General features: G+C 46.4%; 1 protein-coding gene across 1 annotated transcript in view; it reads left to right on the forward strand.

Annotated features, from left to right (window-relative positions):
- Positions 1-23,542, forward strand: part of LOC147717184 (inactive phospholipase C-like protein 2) — a 590,450-nt gene that overhangs the window by 431,443 nt on the left and 135,465 nt on the right. Inside the window, exon 4 of the mRNA XM_086924135.1 lies at positions 13,494-13,569. Coding sequence (XP_086780261.1) covers positions 13,494-13,569 — 76 coding nt within the window. The remainder of the gene's footprint in view (positions 1-13,493; positions 13,570-23,542) is intronic.

Below are 23,542 nucleotides of genomic sequence, written 5' to 3' on the forward strand. Positions count from 1 at the left end.
GGCGTTGTATAGAGCTTTGTGTGCGTGGATGAGGAGTTTGAAGGTGATCCTGTTGTTGACAGGGAACCAGTGCAGGCCTCTCAGGTGTGGTGTGATGTGGCTGTGTTGGGGGATATCGGGGATCAGTTGTGCCGAGGCGTTCTGATTCGTTGCAGCCGTCTCAGAAGCTTGGTTGTTGTTCCTGCATAGAGGGCGTTCCTGTAATCCAGTCTGCTGGTGACGAGGGCCTGGGTGACTGTTTTCCTCGTGTCGGGGGGGATCCATTTGAAGATCCTATGGAGCATTCGGAGGGTGTTGAAGCAGGAAGCAGAGACGGCGTTGACCTGCTTGGTCATGGAGAGGGAGGAGTCGAGGATGACCCCCAGGTTGCGTGCGTGGTCGGTGGGTTCTTGGGCTGTTCCTGGGGATGTTGGCCACCAGGAGTCGTCCGAGGCTGAGGGGGTGGGGACGAGAATGAGGACCTCCGTTTTGTCAGAATTCAGCTTTAGCCTAAAAAGTGGAACTAAAGTATTGATTAACTCAAATAAATGTTTTTTTATGATCAAAGCTGGCTTTAGCGCTGGAGGCGTCTGGCGCAACAATCTTTGTTCATCCACCCATCCCCCTGCATCTCCATAACCTCATTCTTCACTGATTCCTTCACCACTACCCTCCATTGGTGCCCTTCATTTTACTTTAACCCCTCTCTCACATTTACTTATTTTATAGTGCTACATATACCAGAGTGACACGGCGCTTTACACCATAAACATATACAGAGTCAATGAGTCATACAAGTGTGTGAATCAAGGTATAAGAATTGTTACTTAAGACAACGAGGACTACAAGGTGTGGGCATCACACGTCATCCAGTCTGGTAGGCACTACATGTTAAGAGGGCTTGGTCTGGAGAAGTGACGGGAGAGATTTACAAAGGGCCCTATCTATTTTTTGGCAGACTGAGCAATCTCGATTTGCCAGGCGGAGGAATTAATGTCCACCTGGCCGAGACTACTCCACCTTCCAGATTTAGAAATGACTGCCAAACCGTGATGGTGGTTCTTGTCAATCCTCATTTAAGTTTGACGCACGGCTCAGTCAGCATTTAATATATTAGATTTGAAGAAAGAAATGCAATTTTCCTTTTGGAAATAAAAAATATTCCACCCTCGCCTTGAGAGATCTCCCCCATGGCAACAGTAGCCCTGAACAGTTGTCACTGTCCCTGATCTGAATTTCCTCCCATCTAACTTAGGTGGGCAGACGCAGCGGTCTGCCTGTAACGGCCCTTACTTGGTAAGGCCGTCAGAGGGGTGCAGCCATGGTAGAGACAGGGTAGTCTTCTTCATGGTAACAGCAGTGGTCTGCCTGCATATAAATCTGGCGGTAGTCCATTATCTTGGTGGAAGGATAGATACTCTGTCACCATTGTGACCTTCCTTACCGCCAAGATATACATCTGGCCCCAGGTTTTTATGCAGCAGAGTAACACTTTCCCACTTTGCATGGGTACTGTATGGTGCAGCACACATGCAAAGTTGGAAGGGTATAGCAAAAATAAATATTTTCTACAACTTAACGCCTGCTTGCGGAAGGCATATTTTTAGCCAAATCCCTTTGTACTGGAGTTAGTAGATAGGGATTAGCGTCAAAATGGATTGGCGCAAGGGAATGTCAATGTACCTACCACCCATTGTATGCCTCCTGGGCACAAAGTAGCGCATAGTGCTACTTTGTGTTACTTTAGGACCACTTTACAATGCAAATTAGGATTTTAATTGGAAAGTAAACCCCAAACCAAGACTGTAGCAGGTGTGTGTCACCTTTGTGATGCAAACCTGGTGCAAAATGTGGTAAATCTAGCCCATGAACTCAGGTTTTTAAAATGTAACACAAACTTTGGGGGCGTTGTACGAATAAAATGTTATTACTACCCAACTGAACACGTTTTAGCAACTTTAGATTAACAAAAGATTAAGTGGCAAAAACAATAAGGGCTAGATGTAGGACGGCTATTACCGGTCGGTAACGGACGAAATTAATGAATTTCGGCCGTTACCGACCGGTAATAGGCTTTTGTTATGTAGGGGGCCAATTTACAGATTCGGTAAGTACCGAATCATCATTTACCGATTCGGTAAATGACATGTAGGAAGCACTTTAAAGAGTGCTTCTGTGCTTTAAGGATTCGTTATTTACCACCAACTATTAGTTGGTGGTAAATAAGGAATACCTCTGTAAATGCAAATCTGTGCATTTACACCTGTGCCATGTGACAGACATACATGCCCTTAGGGCATGTATGTGTGCCACATGTGCACACAAGCACTATTTAGGGGTGCAACAGGGTGTCAAAGTGCCACCCTGCCACCCCTGACTCTTTCCCTATGTTACCGAATCGGTAATTACCGATTCGGTAATTGACATTCATTCCTATGGGCCTCCAGGCCCATAGGAATGAATGGCATTTACCGAATTCCATTAATTCCTTTGGGTCTCCAGGCCCATAGGAATGAATAGCAATTACCGAATTGGTAAATACCGAATCGGTAAATACCGCATCTTAATGATTCAGTAATTTTTACCGGATTATTAGCTACATAGGATTTACCGATTCTAAAATAACGAATCGGTAAAATTCGGTATTTTAGACTTGGTAAATCCTATTTACCTACATCTAGCCCTAAGGGTTTAAACCTATGTCTTACTATTTGCACACAGAGCTTTGCTGCCAGTTCATTGCTCTTGTGCTATATCAGAAGGAATGTAACTTATGAACTCTAAGTAACAAAAGGATCTCTGTGACAAAGCTAAACATACTGAGCTATCTACATAAAATATACATCATTGATCTGCCTGCTACACATTGTGCATTGTAGCTGGAACATTAACCATCTATGCTACTTTACCATGAGTCAAACAACAGATCTTTCCATCAAGTGCATTAGACACCAGAGTTATTATACCATTGTTATTATCCCCTGAAAAATGCCTGTCCCACAAAGATCTCTGCAGGCTGCCTTTACATGCTTTAGCCTGTCATGGACAGGGCGCCTCCTCTAGCATGGCGCCCTGTGCGGTGGCTCCGGTTGCACCACCCGAAAGCCAGCACTGATCACTAGTAATAAGCAGGCATCCTTCCACTGACATATTTTATACACATTGCACTTATTCACATTTAAAATATATTTTGTAGACTGATAATTTTTAGGAAGATTTTGAGTAAACCTAAAGCAGTGCCACGTAATATACATATTTAACCGATGCATCAGTTACCAGATCTCAATTAAGGCAGACAAATCTATTGGTCTGCACATAGCACTAGCCAGAGGAATTTCAACAGCCTGCCAATTAGTTGGTCAAATATTACATGGTGGTTCTGTTTGCGCCATAATAAAAACATATCCGTATTGGATATAAAAATCATATCTACGAGATCGTTATAAACAGCAACCAAGTAATTTGGCAATATTTTAAAATCTAATCTCCCTAACAGGAATGCATCTAAAATTTGAAGAAATTTAGCCAATGAAATTATTAAAACTATAGCAATGCGGTGAGACAAATCCGCATGGAAAAATTGACAGAACAAACTTCATGGCATGCGGCGACATCGGGGAGGGTGAGAACAAAATACCTCACCAGAGCTATCGGGGGCAAGCGAAAAATCCTGGCATTTTATGCAATAATCTGACCTCATATTTGACCGATGAGCAGATCCACAGTCATATAGGAGAAATTAGTTGGATTTCATGGTGGGTAGCAAACCTCATCTGATAATACGTTCCACTGCATTACTCCAAACTAGCCGATATTGTAGAACCTCTGTGGTTGTGTAACTCAAGAGTTGAGATTATACAACACTTATAATACAAGCCGCTCTCAATGCGTTTCATTGAACATAAGTAGCTCTCATTGCAGAAAAGGTTGGAGATCCCGGTTTAGATCTTAGTGCAAAGACACCTTCGCTTAACTGTAAGGTGCATATTAATCGACAAAGTAATCAGTGCCTGTCCAGTTGAAAGGACTTATCCATAAAGAAGTTAGCCGATATTGCTAAGGGCATCTAGGGCCGGATGTAGGTCGGTCGGTAACGGCCGAAAATCGGTATTTTCGGCCGTTACCGACCGAGATTCACAAAATGGTATGTAGGGCCACATATTTTACAGATTCGGTAAATTTACTGATCGGTAAATTTACCGAATCTGTAAAATACCGAATCGGTATTTTTACCGATTCGGTAACAATGAGATGTAGGTGGGACTCTTCTGAGTCCCACAAGCCTACAGAATCGGTATTTTACCATGAAGTCCAACTTCATGGTAAAATACCGATTCCGGTGTGCATGCACATGTGTGCATGCACACCTGTGCCATATGACAGGCAGACCTGCCCTTAGGGCAGGTATGCCTGCCACATGGCCCCCGAATCTTTTTTGGGGGTGCTAGAGGGTGTCAAAGTGACACCCCCTGCACCCTTGTCAAAATCGGTATTTACCGATTCGGTAAATACCGACCGGTAATGCCCCATTCATTCCTATGGGCTTCAAAGCCCATAGGAATGAATGGGGCATTACCGGTCGGTATTTACCGAATCGGTAAATACAGATATTTACCGATTCGGTAAAAGGAACATCTGGATGTTCCTACATATCCATCCCTTAGATTTACCGATTTTTAATTACCGAATCGGTAGAATTCGGTAATTAAAAATCGGTAAATCTATTTTACCTACATCTGGGCCCTAGTGTCAGAGGGGCACCTGCCCCCCTTATTGAATTTGTAGGAGGTGTGAGATACTTAAGCGGGTTACGTTAGCGCCGAGAAACCCTTTGGGTATTTGCGCGCTCTAAAAATCGCATAAAATAAATAAATAAATAGAACAGACCTCCAGAGTCTAGCTTTCTCATCCACACAGTCAACTGCTTAGGTGAGCACCTCACTCCATGTCATCACAGACACTGTCTCCAGTCCTGGTCTTTTAACCCATACTTCTTTGCTATCTGGTGTGTCAGTCTAATTAGCTCAATGATAGCTGTCCAGGACTACACCACCCAAAATGCATTAGGTTGTCATGTTAAAGCACTGGAATTGGAAAAGTGTCTGTAATGCCATCGAGGATGTCTCACACCAGCTTAAAGTCGATAATGAAATTAATGGCCGAACATTAAGTATGCATTATACAAGACAGGCTAAAGGGGGCATCCGGGTGAAGAGGGGAAAAAACTGTTTTCTTTACCCTGTTGTTCATCACTGACCGTCACCCACAATAGGCATTCTAGAATGTTCTTTTGACGTCTGTTGTGAAAAATTGTGACATCATTCACCGATTGTCCCTTTAAAGAGAGGGATTTATAGGCTGCAGACAGCAAATGTGGTGTGTTTGCAAGAACTCTGTGCTTTTGTTCCTCTAGTTGGGGTCTGTTTGCAAGAAATGGCATTAATAAGATCGGAGTTGGATGAGTCACAGCGTGATACTATAGCCCACCATGCTAAAGAAAGGCTACTTTGAGATGGGCCTAGTAGATTTTGCTTCACTTCATACCTACGAGGACCAGTGCAGCCACATCATAAGAATGAGGTGCAGCAAGGGGTCAGATATGATGATGAATACAGTCCTGGGCATTGCTCAGTCAGTGCTAGAAATTTCCTGACACTTACTTTGAGGTTTTTGCCATTCTTTGAAGAAGAATATCTCCTCCATTCAGTGATGTTTGCTTTTGAGATGAATATTTGTTCTTTGTCCGAGTGAGTGCAAAGGGAGAGACCAGCTGAGATGGGAATTCTGTAGATGGAATATGTATGAGAGGTGGGGTGGTGATGTGCAAGCTGAGGTGGGAGAGGATTGCGTGTCTGTAAAATAGGAATACGCTTAAAAGGAGGGTGCAACCTAGGAACTACGAGCATTGGGAAAGCCAATAGGTCAGGGTTTCATGTACTAACACATGCAACGTCAGAGCGAGACAAATGGGAGGGAGCCAGCAGGAGCAGATAGAGTGCTGTAATTATAAAGTAACTTGTATACAAAAGTAATTGCCGACTTCACCTTACTCAACTCCTCCCTATTGAGGAAAAACAAACCAAAATTACTATATGGTCTGGTTGGTATATTTACTTAATATCTTTTTACTTTTTTATTTCATTATGTTCAAATAATTAAGGTAAAAAATAAAATTAAAAAAAGACACTTTTCAATACATTCGACAATTTAAATATTCAAAATCAAATTACATTCCACATTGTATATATAAACACCACATGAATTGACATTACATATATAGACACCATATTAGTTTTGATCAACAAATAAACTCACATAAATGATCATTTACTGAACAAAGGACAAAGAAAACATTTAAATACTATTATTCAGCAAGCAGCAAATTAATGCATTATTATTTGTCAAAGTCATTCGAAATCAATCAATGTACTGCAGATTAATGCATTCCTAATTCAAAAGCCGACGCGTTTCAAACCCATTCCTGCCACTTTATGGGTTCTCATCAGGGCTCTGTCTCTTTTATTTCTATGTCAGATATATGTAAAAAAAGAGAGAATAAAATTCTATTTTAGTGTTTGGGTATATTTCTTATCCATCGCCCTTCTATCGTTCGCAAATGACATACCTGTACCTGATTTGTTGCCAGTCGTGAGCTCTAATGTTCACTTTCTAGCTCGTGTATATCTTTATCTAGTAATAGAAGGGCGATGGATAAGAAATATACCCAAACACTAAAATAGAATTTTATTCTCTCTTTTTTTACATATATCGCCTTTGCAAGCATCTTGCACACGCAGTGTGCATCTTGTTTTGTCCTTCACATACAAGGCTTATTTTATACGTGCCTCGTAGCTTCGCATCTCTTGCCTGTGCGCATCTTAATGCACTCAGTTTGCAAGGATGGGATAAAATCGCTTTCTGGCAGGGGCCGCCTTAGGCATGTGCAAGCTGTGCACCTGCACAGGGCCACCAAACCCCAGGTGCCACCACGCCAATATATATCCTTAATATAATAATCCTCCGAGGATGGAAACATATTTGCGTGGCGGCCCCTGGCAGGGATTTGGTGGCCTCCGGCTCTGTTCCACTTCCAAACACCCTGACCCCGCCTCTTCACTGGCCTCCGCGCTCTGCCCCGCCCGCACCCCCTCTTGATTTGATTTGATTACAGATTTGTTAAGCGCGTAGCGACCCAAGGGCGTCCCAGCGCTGACACTCGGCCTACATGATCCGGAGGGTAGTTTTTATGGGAAGAGCCAGGTTTTCAGTAGCCTGCGGAAGACCAGTAGATTGGTTTCCCTTCGGATGGGGAGCGGAAGGGTATTCCATAATTTTGGGGCATTATATGAGAAGAGACGTCCCCCTGCACGTGCTTTTCTTATTCCGGGGACACTGGCCAAGGAGAGGGTATTGGTATTGGTAGTGGAGAAGTGTGGCTCACTGGTTAGAGCAGGCAGACCCTAAAGCAGAGGTCAGACCCGGGACCAGGGTTCGATTCCCGACGCGGCAGGGTGTTGAGCTCAAATGTCCACGGACTCGATAATTCTCGCTTCGGTGCCTGACCTGATCATGGGTTCACACTCTGCAACTCTGGGCATTAAGCTTGCTTAATCTCCACAACGGCCCCCTGCGGCGGGATGCCTGGCTTTCACCTTGGGGATGCCCTGTAGGGGCTATCTCACAGGGAAAAACCAGGACGGGTTCCCAAGGCAAGCGCGGAGATACCCCTTCGGGGTCGATTCTGGCGCTATATAAGAAATGCAATAATAATAATAATAACTGTCTGTTGGATTTATGGGGTTTAATGAGAGGTCTTAGGATGGGGGGGCCTCTGCCATGAAGTATTTTGTGTGAGATACAGAGGGTTTTGAAGGTAATCCTTTCCTGAATTGGGAGCCAGTGCAATGATTTGAGGGCAGGTTTGGCAGAGCATCTAGATTTTGTCCCGGTAAGGAGCCTTGCGGCGGCATTCTGGGCACATTGTAGTCTGTTGATGACCAATATTGGGGCACCTAGGTACAGGGCGTTTCCGTAGTCCAGTCTAGAGATAATTAGACCCTGCATTAGCAGTTTCCTGGACTGGAAGGGAATTAGGGGAAGGATTTTTCGAGCTGTCTTTATGAGGCCAAAGCATGTACCGACGGTTTCTCTTGCTTGGACTTTAAAATTGAGTTCTTGGTCCATCCAGATGCCAAGGCTCTTGATTTCATTTTTGGGGGTCGGGGGAGATCCCATACAGGGTGGCCAAGTGAGGAAGGGGGGGAGTTTGCGTGGGTCACCAAGTAGAAGGATCTCAGACTTCTCTCCGTTAAGTTTGAGGCGAGAGTCGCACATCCATTGTGAAATGTTCTGGAGACAGGAAGACAAGTTGTCCAGACATTTGGTCGACTGGTTTTTAGAAACGACCAGTTGGGTGTCGTCAGCGTACATGACTACCTTTATGCCGAAAGGTGTTACGATGTCTTCTAGGGGAGACATGTATACGTTAAAAAGTGTGGGGCTCAAGGAGGAGCCCTGGGGAACGCCACACTGAAGAGGGAAAACTCTGGAGTTGACAGAGCCGTCGGTCACCTGGAAGGTTCTGTCTTCTAGGAAGGACTTGATCCAGGGCGGTGCCAGAGATTCCTGCCATGTTAAGACGGTGGATAATGATGGCGTGGTCCACCGTGTCGAAAGCGGCGCTCAGATCCAGGAGGATCACTGCCACTGATCCTCCTGCAAATAGGATGGTTCTTGCCTCTTCGATCACCGCCACCAGTGCGGTGTCCGTGCCCTGTCCTGGTCTGAATCCTGTCTGGGAATGACAAAGAAGGTTGTAGGATTCTAAGAAGGCGGAGAGTTGGTGATTAACAATCTTTTCAGCCACTTTGCTAATGCCCGGGAGGAGGGAAATTGGTCTGAAATTAGACAAGTCAGCGGGGTCGAGGTGAGGTTTTTTAAGAAGCGAGCAAACTGTTGCTTTCTTCCAGTTGGTGTCAATGTTGCCTTGGGTGAGAGACGCATTAATAAGTTTGGTGAGGGGGAAAGATACCGTGGAGGCAAACAGTTTTAATTTGTTCATGTGGGCGGGGTCTGTGGGGGCACCACTCTTCACAGTATGTAGAGTGGCCAGAAACAACTCTGTGGACACCGGGGAGAACGCATTGAGGAGAGGAGCCTCCGGGCAAATAGGAGAGGTCAGTGAGTCTGGGAGTGTTCTGTGGGTGGGGAGTGTTTTTAGAATATTATTCATTTTGGACGAGAAGAACTCGGCTAGCTGATTGCATCTGACGCCTGATGGATCCAATATGGGCTGTGGTTTCGGGGCTTTTGTCAGCAGGCGGACAATGCGGTAAGTTTCTTTGGAGGAGTTTGCTGCGGCTAGTATTTTTCCTTCGAAGAATGTTGCTTGAGTGCTTTTTATGCAGGTTTTATAATCCTTCATGGCTGACCTATATTCACTTTTACTCTCGTTAGCCCAGTCCTTTCTCCAAAGACCTTCGAGCTTTTTGCATCTTTTTCTAAGTTCGCGCAGTTCTGGTGTGAACCAGGGAGATTTAAAAGTTCCCTTCTTACTGGGGAGTGGTTTATTGGGGAGGATTGAGTCTAGGGATTGTTCAATCCAGGTTCGGAGTTGGGACTCCGCCAGGGATGGACCTGAGTCGATATCAGGGGTTGTGGTTGCTAGTTCATGTGCCCAAACTACCGTGTCTAATTTTGGCCATGGGCGGGATGGTGCTTGGGGGGAGGGTCTATCCGGGGCTTCGATGGATGTTTGAAGCTTGAAGGGGATTAGGTGGGTCTGACCAGGGCATGGGGAGGGGCTCGCCCACTACTAAGTCGGGGATGTTAGTAAATATGGGGTCCACCAGGTGGCCCTTAGAATGGGTCGGCTGATTAATTTTTAAATGGATGTTGAGGGAGGCTAAGTCTTCCTTGAGATCGTCCGCTATTTTGTTTGTCAAGTCATCAAAGTGGATATTTAGATCTCCTAAGATGGTAAAGTTGGGGGATAGGCAGGCGAGAGAGGAGATAGATTCCACTAGGGATTTGCAGAATTGACCTTGCTGCCCTGGAGGGCGATAGACGAGGATGCCCAAAAGTGTTTTTAAGGGGGTAGGTGGATGGAGAAGCGGACGCTTTCACAATTCTGAATCGAAATGTCCTTAAAATGGCAGGACAGATTGTTTTTGAAAATAATTGCGACTCCACCCCCTATCCCAGATGGTCTGTCCTGGTGTTTAATTAAGTACCCGGGTGGCAGTGTTTGAACTATGTCAGGGTCCGATGTTGTGTTGATCCATGTTTCGGTGAAGAAGAGTACCTCAAGTTCTGATTCCAACAGGAACAGATTGATTTCTGCACTGTGTTTCAAGAGGGACCTACAGTTAAGTAAGGCCACCTTGATCCAGTGCTTTTTGGGAGGGATGCGTGGCGTCAGTCTGTAAGGACAATGAGTACAACAAGTTTGTTGTTCCTCTGGAGAGATCTTATGGAGGCAAGGAGTAGGAGTGAGATTCCTAAGTTGGAGGAGGGTTTCATGGGAGTACCTGATAGGGAGTGGTGTTTATGTTGCAGAGATCCCGGGCTCAGGGCTCGGTCTGGCGCGGACAGGCGCAGACGGGCTTGCCTTAGGCGCGCCTTCGGTTCACTGTCGGCGCGCCCACTGCGCTCGTCCACTGCGCTTCCTGGTAGGTGTGGCCATTTATACTGGGGATTGGCGGAAGGGGCGAGCACTAGTCTGCCGACCCACTCCCCGTCAAAGATGGCGACCCCTTACCTGACTGGAGCCCAAACTTGGCTGCGGCAGTGAGGGAGAAGCGCAGGGCACGTAGCAACCTGTGCAGCCTAAATCGTGGCAGCAGGTAAAGTGCGAGTGCAATTAAAACAATGATAACAGTTTTTTTAAAAAGACAATTTTTAAAAATTCAGGAGAGCTGCCCCGGCTTCAGTCTCAGGGAATCAGTGCAGGCGAATGACACGCATGTGGGATAACGCGGCTTTTATACTAGGGATTGGCGGGAGGGGCGAGCACTAGTCTGCCGACCCACTCCTTGTCAAATATGGTGACTAAGTGTGAGCGGGAATTCCGTTACGCTCGCGGATTTTGCGGATTTTTGAAAAATCCGCAATCCGCGAATTTTGCGGATTTCCCGCAAAATCCGCAAAAAAAAATCTGCGAACGTAACGGGTTCAAAAGTTGAACCCCCACTCATGCAACTATTTTACAATGGCGCCAGCAAGCTGCCAGCGCCGTTGTAAAATAGTTACAAAGTTAGCTTGCACAGGAACCACTAGATAAAACGAAGCAGGTGCTGCTTTATTTTATCTAAGTGCTTCCTGTGCAAGCTAACTTTGTAACTATTTTACAACGGCGCTGGCAGCTTGCTGGCGCCATTGTAAAATAGTTGCATGGCTGGGCACAGCACAGGTCTGCAGCTCACTCAAGGGACCCCTGCGCCCTTCGGGGCGATTGCATAGTAACACACACATGGTCGCTCGAACTAGTTGATGCTCAAATTCAGTGACTCATTCATTAGCCCAAAAACAATCGTGAGCGTCGTCGAGGAAATCTACCGTGGAAAATCAGCTGTGATGCTGGATAGGCTTTGCATCCTTGACTTTCACGAGCGCAATACCCGTGCTGTTCCTCACTCAAGGGACCCCTGTGCCCTTCGGGGCGATTGCATAGTAACACACACATGGTCGCTCGAACTAGTTGATGCTCAAATTCAGTGACTCATTCATTAGCCCAAAAACAATTGTGAGCGTCGTCGAGGAAATCTACCGTGGAAAATCAGCTGTGATGCTGGATAGGCTTTGCATCCTTGACTTTCACGAGCGCAATACCCGTGCTGTTCCTGTGACCAGGTCAGAGCTTCTTTCTCTTCATCTGCTGAACTGATCTTTCTCTGACCTTTTATTTACACAAGAGGCACATACCCTACTGGGCACATTGTGTTCGCACGGGTTTCTGCAAGTACGCACGCGTTTTGTACAATTTCGCAATTTGCGTAATTGTACAAAACCCTCGCCAACTTGCAGAAACCTGTGCGAACATAAAAAAAAAATCCGCAAATTCGCGGGAATTCGTGGATTTTGCGGATTGCGAGTTCGCAAATCCGCAAAATCGCAAAATTCGCCCATACCTAATGGTGACCCCTCACCTGACAGGAGCCCAAACTCGGCTGCGGCAGTGAGGGAGAAGCGCAGGGCACGTAGGAACCTGTGCAGCCTAAATCACGGCAGCAGGTAAAGTGCGAGTGCAATTAAAACAATGATAACAGTTTTTTTTAAAAGACAATTTTTAAAAATTCAGGAGAGCTTCCCCAGCTTCCAGTGCAGGCGACCCCTACCTACACTCCCTGCCCAAGGTCGCCATGAGCCTAGAGCCGCCCCTGCTTTCTGGTGTGTGTCGCTGCACAGGTGACACAATACCAAAACAACATTTTATGGACCACAAATAATTCAAACTGGGCCAAAATGTCTTTGTGTATATGACCAGTCGAGTTTGTGTGTCACAGTAAAGGCAGTAACGCGAGGAAAACGTATCTCGATCCTATTTGAACACTTGATAAGATGTTACAGCGTTCTAACGCCTTGTCGGGGAATGTAAGCGCTATATAAATGCACTTGTGATACAATGCGGAATGTTGTCTCAGTGCACCTCTCACATCCACACAAGGGCATTACAGGGTCATAATGTGCTGCTATCTGCTATGTATTATCTATTTTATGGACTCGTATTGCTCGCAAACGATTCTTGCAGTTTTTCAGGCAGCCTGACTGAATCTGGTCAATGTTTCTTGCTCCCATTAAAAAGACAACTGGAGGCTACTGGCGCTGCGTTTCAGCAAGAAAACATGTTATTTCAACTAGCGTTCAGCTCCGAGGCCCCCTGACAGATGTGTAACACTCCTCGAATGCTGCTTCATTGCGCCTGGCATCTGTGCGCAGTCTTAAGATCAAAGGCCCAGACATCTTTCCACATAACGAGCAGGCTCGGAGTTGGGCAATACACATAAACAGCCAGCGACATTTGGACTGCGACTTATATCCTTACAGCCGCCTTAACGCGCTTTGTACAAAGCAGAAAATAAACAAAAATAAAGGGGCACACCCAGACAACGGGGTTAAATCACGGCTTCCCTGCTTATATTGTGTGCTCTTGGGTTACTTGGCTGAAAGACATTAACATTAACAAAGCCAATAGCTCTCGCATCGCCAAGACATATTGGCTTTGCCAATGCTTGTTTCTTTTGGGGTGGCTGGGGGGTACTCGTGACTCTTCCCTGGAACACTAATTCATATAAGGCAGACTGTGTGATTGGAGGTTTTTGTAAAGCGGATGCATTCTGGAACAAGGTGAGTGAGGAGCAAACGCCCCCTTGTCTGTTCTGTTTTGTAGTTTTCAAAAACTGTGGGCCCAGCGGGGTGGTGGGAGGGGCATAGGTGGGGGTGTTCTGATAGTGGTAGAGTCCATGAAAACAAGAATGCTTGGTAACCGGTGTTTTTTTCACTGCCTCTCCTGTCAGATGATCCAGGCCAGCCGGACCCTCATTGAATCCGCCGATGCAGTTCATGCCAAGATCATACAGGCCCAGAAGACTGGTAGGTGGCTGGGGGTGGGCAGCTGTGCCTGCTGGGAGGGTGGTGCCAGGGGTGCTGGCTGCAGGGTGTATTGTGCTGTCCAGGGTTCCACAGAGGGAAGTATTATCTGATCCTTGGCTGCTTAGACCAGGGGCGTCCAGCATTGGTCCAGAAGGGCTAGATCCATGCCAGACTTCCAGTATGTTAACAGGAGGCAATAACATGAACCGTAATCTGAAATATTAACATAGCTCTGTCAGTCCTGGATCAACGTTGGACACCCTGGTCTTACATCATCTAACCATTCTGCTGATGGACTTGAAACAGAGCTGTTGTTGGTGACCCTTCACTCATCCTTATGTCAACTTTTCTTTGCCTCACACAGTAACACTCACAGTGATCTGCAAGAGTGCAAGGATGTTGACCGCTCAATTGAAAAGAATAATATGTCTGCTAGGGGGCTCCACGTCCACTAAAACCTACCATTTGCGATGGGGGAGTCATGCCGAAATCTGGCAGGGCCACTAGGGGGCGCCCTCAGACGGCTCCTCATGACGCCTTGTTGAAGCACAGCTCCTGACAGTAGGGTGACCAACCGTCCGTAAATTTCACGGACAGTCCGTAATGTCGGCCATCTGTCCGTTGTCCGTCAAGGAATCTTTAACGGACGCCATTTGTCCGTAATTTTAACCGGGCACAGCTTGCCCCCACCTTCCTTCTTGACTCCGATGCTGTATGAAAGCTCAGACCCCCAGCAGCATTGTAGAGGCACAGCGGGATGGCAACCATCACACCTCCAGCCCTTGATGAGCTGTTAAGAGGTGCTTGAAGGTCACAGAGGGAGGGGCGGCAGGTTCAGGAGCAGGGGGCATCCATTCACATGCAAACAGCCCTGAATGCGTCTTGTATCTGCTATTTAGAGGGGGGCTCACACATTCTATTTCTACCCAGGGCCCCAAACATCCTAGTCTCGGCCAGATTACAACCCTGATTACACCGAGGCAGCACCTGCTTCTCTTCACCGAGCTTAATTACTGTCACTAATTTGTAAGCAAACCTCGGTTCTTCAAACATGCATAATGTAATACAATAAAGAAATGGCACAATCGCACCCACACTGATTAACAAAATATGGAGGACAATCAGTTCAATCAGTTCTCTTAGAGTATCTCCTGTAAGTACTGTATATCACAGTGGGGGATGGCATTTTGGACAGAGAGCCTGTCTTCTCGTTGTCTTGTGCAGGAGGGGGCGAGAAGCCCAAGATGATACTAGCATACTGCATGCCCACCCTGGTGGATCACGTTCCCTCTCCTGTGATGACTCCTGCTCCTGTCCCCCCATGTGGTGGCTCCAGTCCAATCCCCCCCCCCCACCCCCGCCTGTGATAGCTCTTGTCCCCCCCTGTGGTGGATCCTGTCTCTGCCCTGGGTGGCTTCTGTCCCAGTCCTGGAACGCCCCCTGCAGCGAGGGTGAAGTTCTTGATGGGCCTCTTCTGAAAAGGGCTCAGCTCAAAATTAATATGGAAAGGTGGGCGAGTAAGTAAGTGAAGGGATGTGTGAATGGCTGGATGAATTAATGAAAGGGTGAATGGATGAATGAAAGATTGAATAAATGGATAATGAGAGAGGATAGATGGATTGATGAGTGAGGGGAAGGATGGAGAGAGAAAATGTAAATAGCTGGATGTATGGGTGGAAGGGTAGCTGGATGATTGATGAGGGGAAAGATGGATGAGGGGAAGGATGATGGATAGAGGGGAAGGATGGATGGATGAGGGGAAGGATGGATGGATGAGGGGCAGGATAAATGGATGGGATGGATGGATGGGTGAGGGGAAGGATGATGGATGAGGAGAAGGATGGATGGATCGAGGGGATGGATAGATGAGGGGCAGGATAAATGGATGGGATGGATGGATGGGTGAGGGGAAGGATGGATGGAAGGATGGATGAGGGGAAGGATGGATGGATGACGGGAAAGGATGGATGATGAGGGGAAGGATGGATGGATGGATGATGAGGGGAAGGATGGATGGATGACTAAAAGAGTGGATGGGTGGAAGGATTAGTAAGTGAAAGGATGGCTGGATTGGTGAAAGGGTAAATGGCTGAATGGATGAGTGAATGGATGGATGGGATTAAGAATGGATGGATAAGTGTACAGATGGATAGGGTGGATGGATGGATGGATAATGGAGGATGAGTGAAAGGATGGATGAGGGGATGGATGAGTGAAATGATAGATGGAAGGATGCATGATGGATAGGTTTGCAAATGGTTGAATATGTTTGGAAATGGCTGGGCTTACTTATATACTATTGCGCGACCTCTGATGTGTCTGTAAAACGTACCTATTGTCCTGAAGTTTTGTCCTGAATTTTGACCTCCTGTCCTGAATTTGTGTCCTGAATTTTGACCCTTTGTCCTGAATTTTGACCTCCTGTCCTGAATTTGTGTCCTGAATTTTGACCCTTTGTCCTGAATTTTTACACTCACCGTCCTGAATTTGCACCTATGCCAGTTGGTCACCCTACCTGACAGTGACTCTGGGGTGCTGAGGACGCCTGTGGAGAGGCATGTCCCTGTCACAATGATTTATCAGGTGTGAGTCTTTGTACAGGGGCCACTCGGGAGTTGGAAACCAGCAGCTGGCGAGGGGGCCTCACTTTGCCGACTTGATGGCAGGAGATAGGCAGCACAGCGGGAAGGGCTGGACACCTGTAAAGGAGACACAGATATTAAACAGGGGCCCGGACTGGCCATAGCGGGCACCGGGCAATCCCCCGGTGCGCCGCAAGGGTGGGGGCCGATTTTGTTACAGGGCCGTTTTTGCAGCACAGCTGCAAAATCGTCCCTGCAACAAAATCGGCCGAAAACCGGCCCTAGCAAAGCGCTCGGCGCCCAGTCCGGAAACATCCCTTAAACAATAATAGTTCCTTCTATGGGTGCATGTTTTCTAGCAGGAAACCATGCAGTAGGCAATGGCGTAGGCACGTGAGAAAAAAACATGTACGCAGTGGAGTAGTGGTTACACTCAGTGTACGGGAGAGGAAACTGTCATGCAGTTATTCGCACTTTTCTCCCTCCACTAAGTGCACTCCCTGTCCCTGCAATGTTCGCCCTCATTGGGGTGTATTGAAGGTGTCATTTAGGGGGTCTATTTGGTGCAGGTTGTACTCCAGACGCACGTGTGGGTGTCAGGACAGTTGAGATGCCCCTTTATGGTACAATGTCCACCTTCCACCAGAGGGTGCTGTGCACCCTGTCTGGGGTGGTTACAAGTGGGCCTGTGTGCTTGGGTGCAGAGGTGTTTGGTTGAGTTATGTGGGACCGTTTGGGTGAGGTGCGTGTGGCCCTCTCTTGTGATCTGAACCGGCAGTGATAAGTGTACTGCAGCTGGTGTGTGTGCGTGTTCATGTTTTAAGAGATCTGATGAGGATGCACTCCAGCATCGGAGGTGTCACGTAGCAGGGACTGTGCACTGACATGACAGGAGAGCACAGATGTGAGACAACCCACCCTCAAAAGGACTCACAGCAAGAACATGCAAAGGGTTTCAGCAGTGCAGTCAAAATATCATATAGCATTTCCCTCTGGGAGCACTTCCCACACACTGAAAAATAAATTCTTGTGCTGTTTGTAGTACCCGAGCAGCACCATCAACCGTGCTTAACTTGTAAAAAAATAAGTACTAGAGCCCTCATCGGGATGTCACTGAAGCATTCATCATCCTTTGCCCCTGCCAGCGCTGCCAGTGACGGTACCAGCACAGCTACTAACCATCATACCCAACATGTGTGACAATTCAGACTATTCCAGGACCCCAAAGCCATAAAAATGACTTTTGCAGCAGCATTAGTCATGTAATCTGTAATTCACAAAATTAATAAATAACTGTTGTTTTGCTCATCTCTAAATTACACAAACAGCGCCACCCTGTGGCAAGCTGTCCAAAGAGCGGGTGTTGAAAATAAAGTGCAGTGGCGAGCACCAGAAACCACCAGCTCAAATTAAGCACTGCCATCAAGGTAAAGTGCTGACTTAGTACTCGGTGTAACATTTCTAAAACTTCCTCACTGTGATCAAAAGAAACACGGACAAACTTACAGTTACGTTATCAGTTTAAAATATCCCACTCCCTACACCAGCTCCCCTGCTGATCGCCTCCCACCCTCTGCATGCACTTCCAGGCTTCTGCCCCAAATCTACCTCTTTCTCTACTCACCCCAAACCTTTTAAACTTCCATGGACTCTTATAACTAGATTCAAATCTCTCTCTCTCAGTCTGCCTAGAGATCAACTCACAGACCAACCATACCTATGTCAATCTTACTTTTATTAACCCACCTCTGTCATAAAACTGGAGTAAATCCAGAGATCGTGAGAGAACAGATATAACCTACTTAACCTACAGTGAAGAATCAAAAAAACGAATATTTTACTACCAAACTATTCCCAATCCTTGGTGCTGAAGTAGGGTGCTTCTTGCCACAAAGCACTTCAATGCCTTATCAAAGGTAGTAAGTGCTATATAAATGCAATTATATTCACAACTTCCAGGCAGCAGACAGAGTTCACATGTGCAGCCGGTACATTGCAACCATTGGGCAATGAGACCGCTCTCGCACTGCCCACACTCGTCAGTAGGGGGCACCCCTGCCACCCTCATCTGTTCCCGCCTTCAGTTCCTGTGCTGGCGTTTAAAAGAACTGGGTGTGAGTGTTTGATTGGTTCAGATGCTCCGTCCATCACCTCCCCCTTTTGTACCACTTTGTTCGCCATAAGTGGGCAGGGTATGCTCAGACGTGAGTCCCTTGCTCACTTTGCCACTGGATTCAAGCAAGCCGGGCTGAAGAAGGCTGAAATGCCAGAAACCGGTCCTCGGAAGTTTGTTTCCGGTCCAGGGAAAGCATGGCTTGGCAGTTCGGGCTGGACTGTTCCCATGAGGCACAGGGTCAGACTGATTTGCATATGGCCATGTCTGAAATGGGGTGGCAGAGTGGGCTAAAGAACAGTGATGGACTAAACCCAGATCTGTTGGCTGGGTGTGAGTGTTTGATTGGTTCCGATGCTCCGTCCATCACCGCCCACTTTTGTACCAAGGTGTTTAAAAGAAGCCAGGGGTTTCTGCGGAAGGGCCAGACAGAAGCACCTCTCTCCTCTCAAACTCCTGAGGTCGCCCAGTGCACAAGTCCAGAGAGTTGACTGTACACAGATGGCAAGTTTTCACCTGTTCCAGTGCAGAATCAGTCAGCAGACCCTGTCAGAGCTCAGTCTAGTCAACTCAGATAATGGTGTTTGTAAAAGTTGCATTTAATTTCCCTTAGGGCCTCATGTTCTGTGTTGGTGAGCACTGTCAATTCATTCATTCTGTGCCCTCTGTTGATGCAAAATTGCTGTGCTAAACCTATCTATGTCAAAGGTCCCAGATGTTGGTTTTCAAAATCTGGTCACCCTAGTAAAGAGAGAAACGTGAAGCACCTCACATGTTGCAGTTATCCTCCTGCTCTCCACAGAGCCCTTAAAGAGAGTAGTCCAGGGTGTAATTTTGATTACTCTGGCGTAATCAGAGTAATTTTGATAACTCCACATTACTCTTTGATGTGGAATTATTGATAATAACATGATTACTCCTGCTCACATAATTAACCCTTTCCTTGCTGCCGTCGGCCATTGGCCGACGGCAGCACTACCTCCCCAGTGCTGCCGTCGGCCAATGGCCGACGCGGCCCCGCCCGCGCACGGAAACGCCCGCACCGCGGCGGAATTACCGCCGCGGTTAACGGGTTAAGAGTGATTAAGGGGAAAACAATCCTACCTTAAGAGAACATTTATTGACCCTGAGCGGCTGCTTGCTATTTGTGTCTGCTGCATTTGGTTCTATTTCTTATCGTGTGCATTTTGGACGCTAGGGTGCATTTTGCAGTACGAAAATAGTGCTAGATGTTGGGAGAAAGTTGGGGGGAAATTCTACAATAACAGCATATTTAATGCTATTTCTTATCGCAAAATACCTTTTCGGGCCAATTTTGGAAGGAAGGGTGAATTTAGTGATAAGAAAATAGCTCTAAATTACCGGGTTTAAATTGGGTGAAAATCCTACCAATTTAGCAAGTGCGAGCATCTGCTATGTGATCTGGTGCAGTTATCACTATTTCTTACCACAAAATGCATTCTTACGCACATTTTCGACCCGAGGAGGCATTTTTGCTCAAAAAAATAGTCCTAAATGCAGAATTACTCTTATGTAATTAAGCGTAATACCGCATACTTCTCTGGTAATTCCACCCTTAAAAGAGAGGTCCTGTAGTCACATGACAATGGTCACCTCAGAAGGTCTTGGGCAGACTCTGTCTTAGTGCTGTAAACCTTCGATGCCTGTGTGAGACCCTAGTTCTAGCCCTGGTTTTAGCGATACCGCCTCAGGAGTCCACACCTGTTGGGGTGCATGTTTCCCTATAGTGTGGCGTAATGCCCCGAGGTGGCCCTAGATGTGGATTAGACACTTGATAAGGGCACAGGCTCCTGCCTTCTTTGCAACGTGGCCTTCGTTTTGTATACTAATACTTCCTACCACCAGAGCACACAGTCAAAGCCCCCCCCCCACTCCATCTCGTTAGCCTGTGCTTCTCTCCCTCCATAACCTGTACAGGGTCAGGAGCCCTTCAGATGACCTACCATGTATTTATAAAGTTCAACCTTTGCACATTCACCCTTGGCACTGAACTTACAGATGTCTATTGTTGCCAAAGTCAATGGTACTCATTTTACTGACCTCAGAAAGATGAAAGACTGAATGGATGCCAGGATTATGACTTGTAAACAAGAGGTCAACCACAAAGCCCAGAAGTGGATGCACGAGTCCACAGGGGCACCAGACCAGACCACCTGTGATCACACCAAAGATGGGTTCGTGCCAGAGGGGAATGAGTGGCTAGTTGGTATCATGAAGTTCAAGGGTCATGTAGTCCCCACTTAATAGTTTGAAAAACTATCAGTGAGAAAACAGACTGTGAGAAGGAAGACACATGTGAAACAAGCGTTGGTAAGGTCAGTGTGTCTGGTATTGGCTACCAACGTTTGGGTTTTGCCAATGCATGTTTTGCCACCGTTTTTGTAACCCTTTAATGTTGCAGAGGCCGCATGCCCCATGCCAATATAAAAAAAAATATTAATAATAGTAACATAGACTAACAACCAAAAAAAAAATGAGTCTCAAAAAGCACACATTGTAGTAGTAGTCCTGGGCCTTGTGGTTTTACTTCTTGGGAAAGAGCAGAAAGAAGTTAGCCAATGGCTGAAGTGAGCCGACCCATTACCCAATACTGTGAATGACACAACAACAGACCAATGGATGAAGAGGGCTGGCAGAAAGTGAACCAACTGAAAACGAATGCCTATTTCAGTAGAAATTGGTAATTTCATACCATTTATTAATAGGAAATGCATTTCTAATGAATTCATTAAAACTCTGAACGCTGGACGGCTGGGGTGGTGGTTCTGTTCTGGCCAAGACTTTTTTATTTTTAAAGCGAGTACATCCTATTTTTGGGTGATAATTAGCACATTTTGTGTATGTTCCAACAATGCGCTCTTCCTTCCTTGCTTTCTGCTATCAGCCTCTGTTCTGAGTGCTCTCACTTTTGTTAGAGAAGTGAAGTGGAACACCGGAAGTGACGTGGTTGACCGGTAATCAGTTTCATCCAGATCGGGAAGTCAACAATGCGACAGTGGTATATTGGTTCCACTGTGCACACATGTGGGGAGGGGACAGGCACAGGGAAGCAGAGCAGGAAGGGGCTTACAAGAGACGCTGTAACCCATGTCTTAATGTACAGGAACGTTCATGCCCATGTGCTGCTCTCTTTAGGATGCAAAGTGGGGAAAGCTGCAGGCTACAAATCTTTAATCCTTCTAAAGTCGATAGTACGAGAACCATGAAGTAATAACGATTATTTTACAGTGCTTGTTAATGGGAAATCTCTAATGGTAAGTGTTGTGTACTCAATACACATCATGACTATTTGCTAGCTACTTATGCAACTCAAGCCATAATTACATTCAGCTCCATTACAATAGATACACTGACGCCAAAGAGATTAAGGTCACTTGTCTCAAGATCACACGATGTGCCAGTTGTCGGACTTGGGCTGCTTTATTGTGTCCATCCATGTTTGCCTGTCAGATCCTGCTCTCACAAACGACCTGCACTGGGTGGTGAATACTGCTTCATAATTAATCCTGGGCGTAGTTTGCGTAGTAGCGCTGCGTGTAGCTACGCAAAGTGCACTTCGCAATACGTGAGCTACCTGTAGCTACGCAAACTGAGTAGTGCACAATGATGTTCGCAATGATTGCACAGTGCCGGATGCTTGTCCGCACTGTGCAATCAGTGCAAACCGCATCTTGCACAGTGCAAACGGTCGTTTTCTGCCACTAAAATAGATTTCTACTCGAGCGGCAGCTTTCTCAACGCGGACTGGTAGTTTCTCATCGCGAGCGGTCACGAGCATACCCGACCACTCGCATTGAGAAACCTGACCACCCCGCGTTGAGAATCTCGCCGGGAGGTTTATTTTCCCTGGTCGTGATCGGCAACTTGATGTTGCTGATCGCGAACGAGGAAAAAGTCTCGCAGGGACGCCATTTTGCTCGCTCGCGGTCGCCAACTTGTCGTTGAGGACCGCGAGCAAGCAAAAAATGACCGCTGCACTACTCTACACGTGTTTGCACTGTGCTTCGTGCAATTTACGTAGTGCGAAGTAGCGCAAACTTTGTTAACTACATGAGCGTAGCGTAGTGCTTCGCCCAGGGTTATTCATAATAAGCAGGAGTTGTGCAACATTTCTGTAATTTGCTTTTGCTTAGTTATCATAAATTCAGGAAAATTCTGTGAAATTACACAAAATACAACTCTATCATTTAGTGCTATGTTTTTGCATGAAATGCATCCTGCCATCAAAAAACACAAGTGTCGCAAACAACAGCCACTTATGTTCTGGTTGTTCCCATTGTCCCTGTGCTCCTGCGCTTAGTTTTGCCGCAAACGATAGCATAATTACACAATGTGGTTTAATGGCCTTATTTTGAGATTTTCACATAAGAAGCGTACAGTGAAATTCCCGAAATTACGCACATAATGCCATAATGCTACAAAAGGCCACTTGATCAGTCTAACCTCGAACCTGCATTGTCCCGTTTGGCAGTGCTGCCGAACTGCATAGCCGCAGAGTGGGTGCACATTTCCATCTTTGGACCAAGTTCTTCAGACACACTTTAAATTTCCTACCTGAGCAGCAGGCAAGCTGGCAGATATCATTTTTTTGCCTAAGGTGTATGTCTATTTTGCACAAACTGATGTATGTCTGCATAATATTTATTCCCCCTGTAATTACTACCTGAGACTTGTCTTTCTCCGTGATGTTTCCTTTTCTCCCCCGCTGTCTTTCAAATCAAAAATAGTTTTTATCATGGTGGATTTTTCTGCTTGTGCATCAGCCTTGCGTAAGTAGGCCTGAATCATCGGCTGAGCCATAAGCCTGTAGCATCACTAGAGATAATTGGGTGACGCCATCAATTGCTCTGCCCACTTACGGATGAGCAGATCACCTTAGAGTGGTTAATTTGTAAAACAAAAATAAGTGGCAGAGCTCTCGTCAGGAGGCAGCTTGGACCGGACCATTTTTCCTGTGAGTGCCACCTAAAACAGACCATGAAAGTGGGAAGAGGTTGTGGCATAATGGCCAGAGCTGCTGACTTCAGATCTGGGGAACCAGGTTCAGGCCTTGGCATCGGCTCAACATTCTGTGATTATGGGCAAATCACATAATATCCCCAGGCCTAATGAATGTGTCCTTAACTGGTGCTCATGAAAAGCCTTCCATCGTCGGTCCTTTCCCATCTCTTCTCGTTAGAGTCTGAAACCTAGATGAGATCTCTGAGCCTGCTCTACGTTCATTCTCCAAATTGAAGTGGTCACCAATGACCCACTT

This window comes from Lissotriton vulgaris, chromosome 5, assembly GCF_964263255.1.
Source record: "Lissotriton vulgaris chromosome 5, aLisVul1.2, whole genome shotgun sequence".
Lineage (NCBI taxonomy): Eukaryota > Metazoa > Chordata > Amphibia > Caudata > Salamandridae > Lissotriton > Lissotriton vulgaris.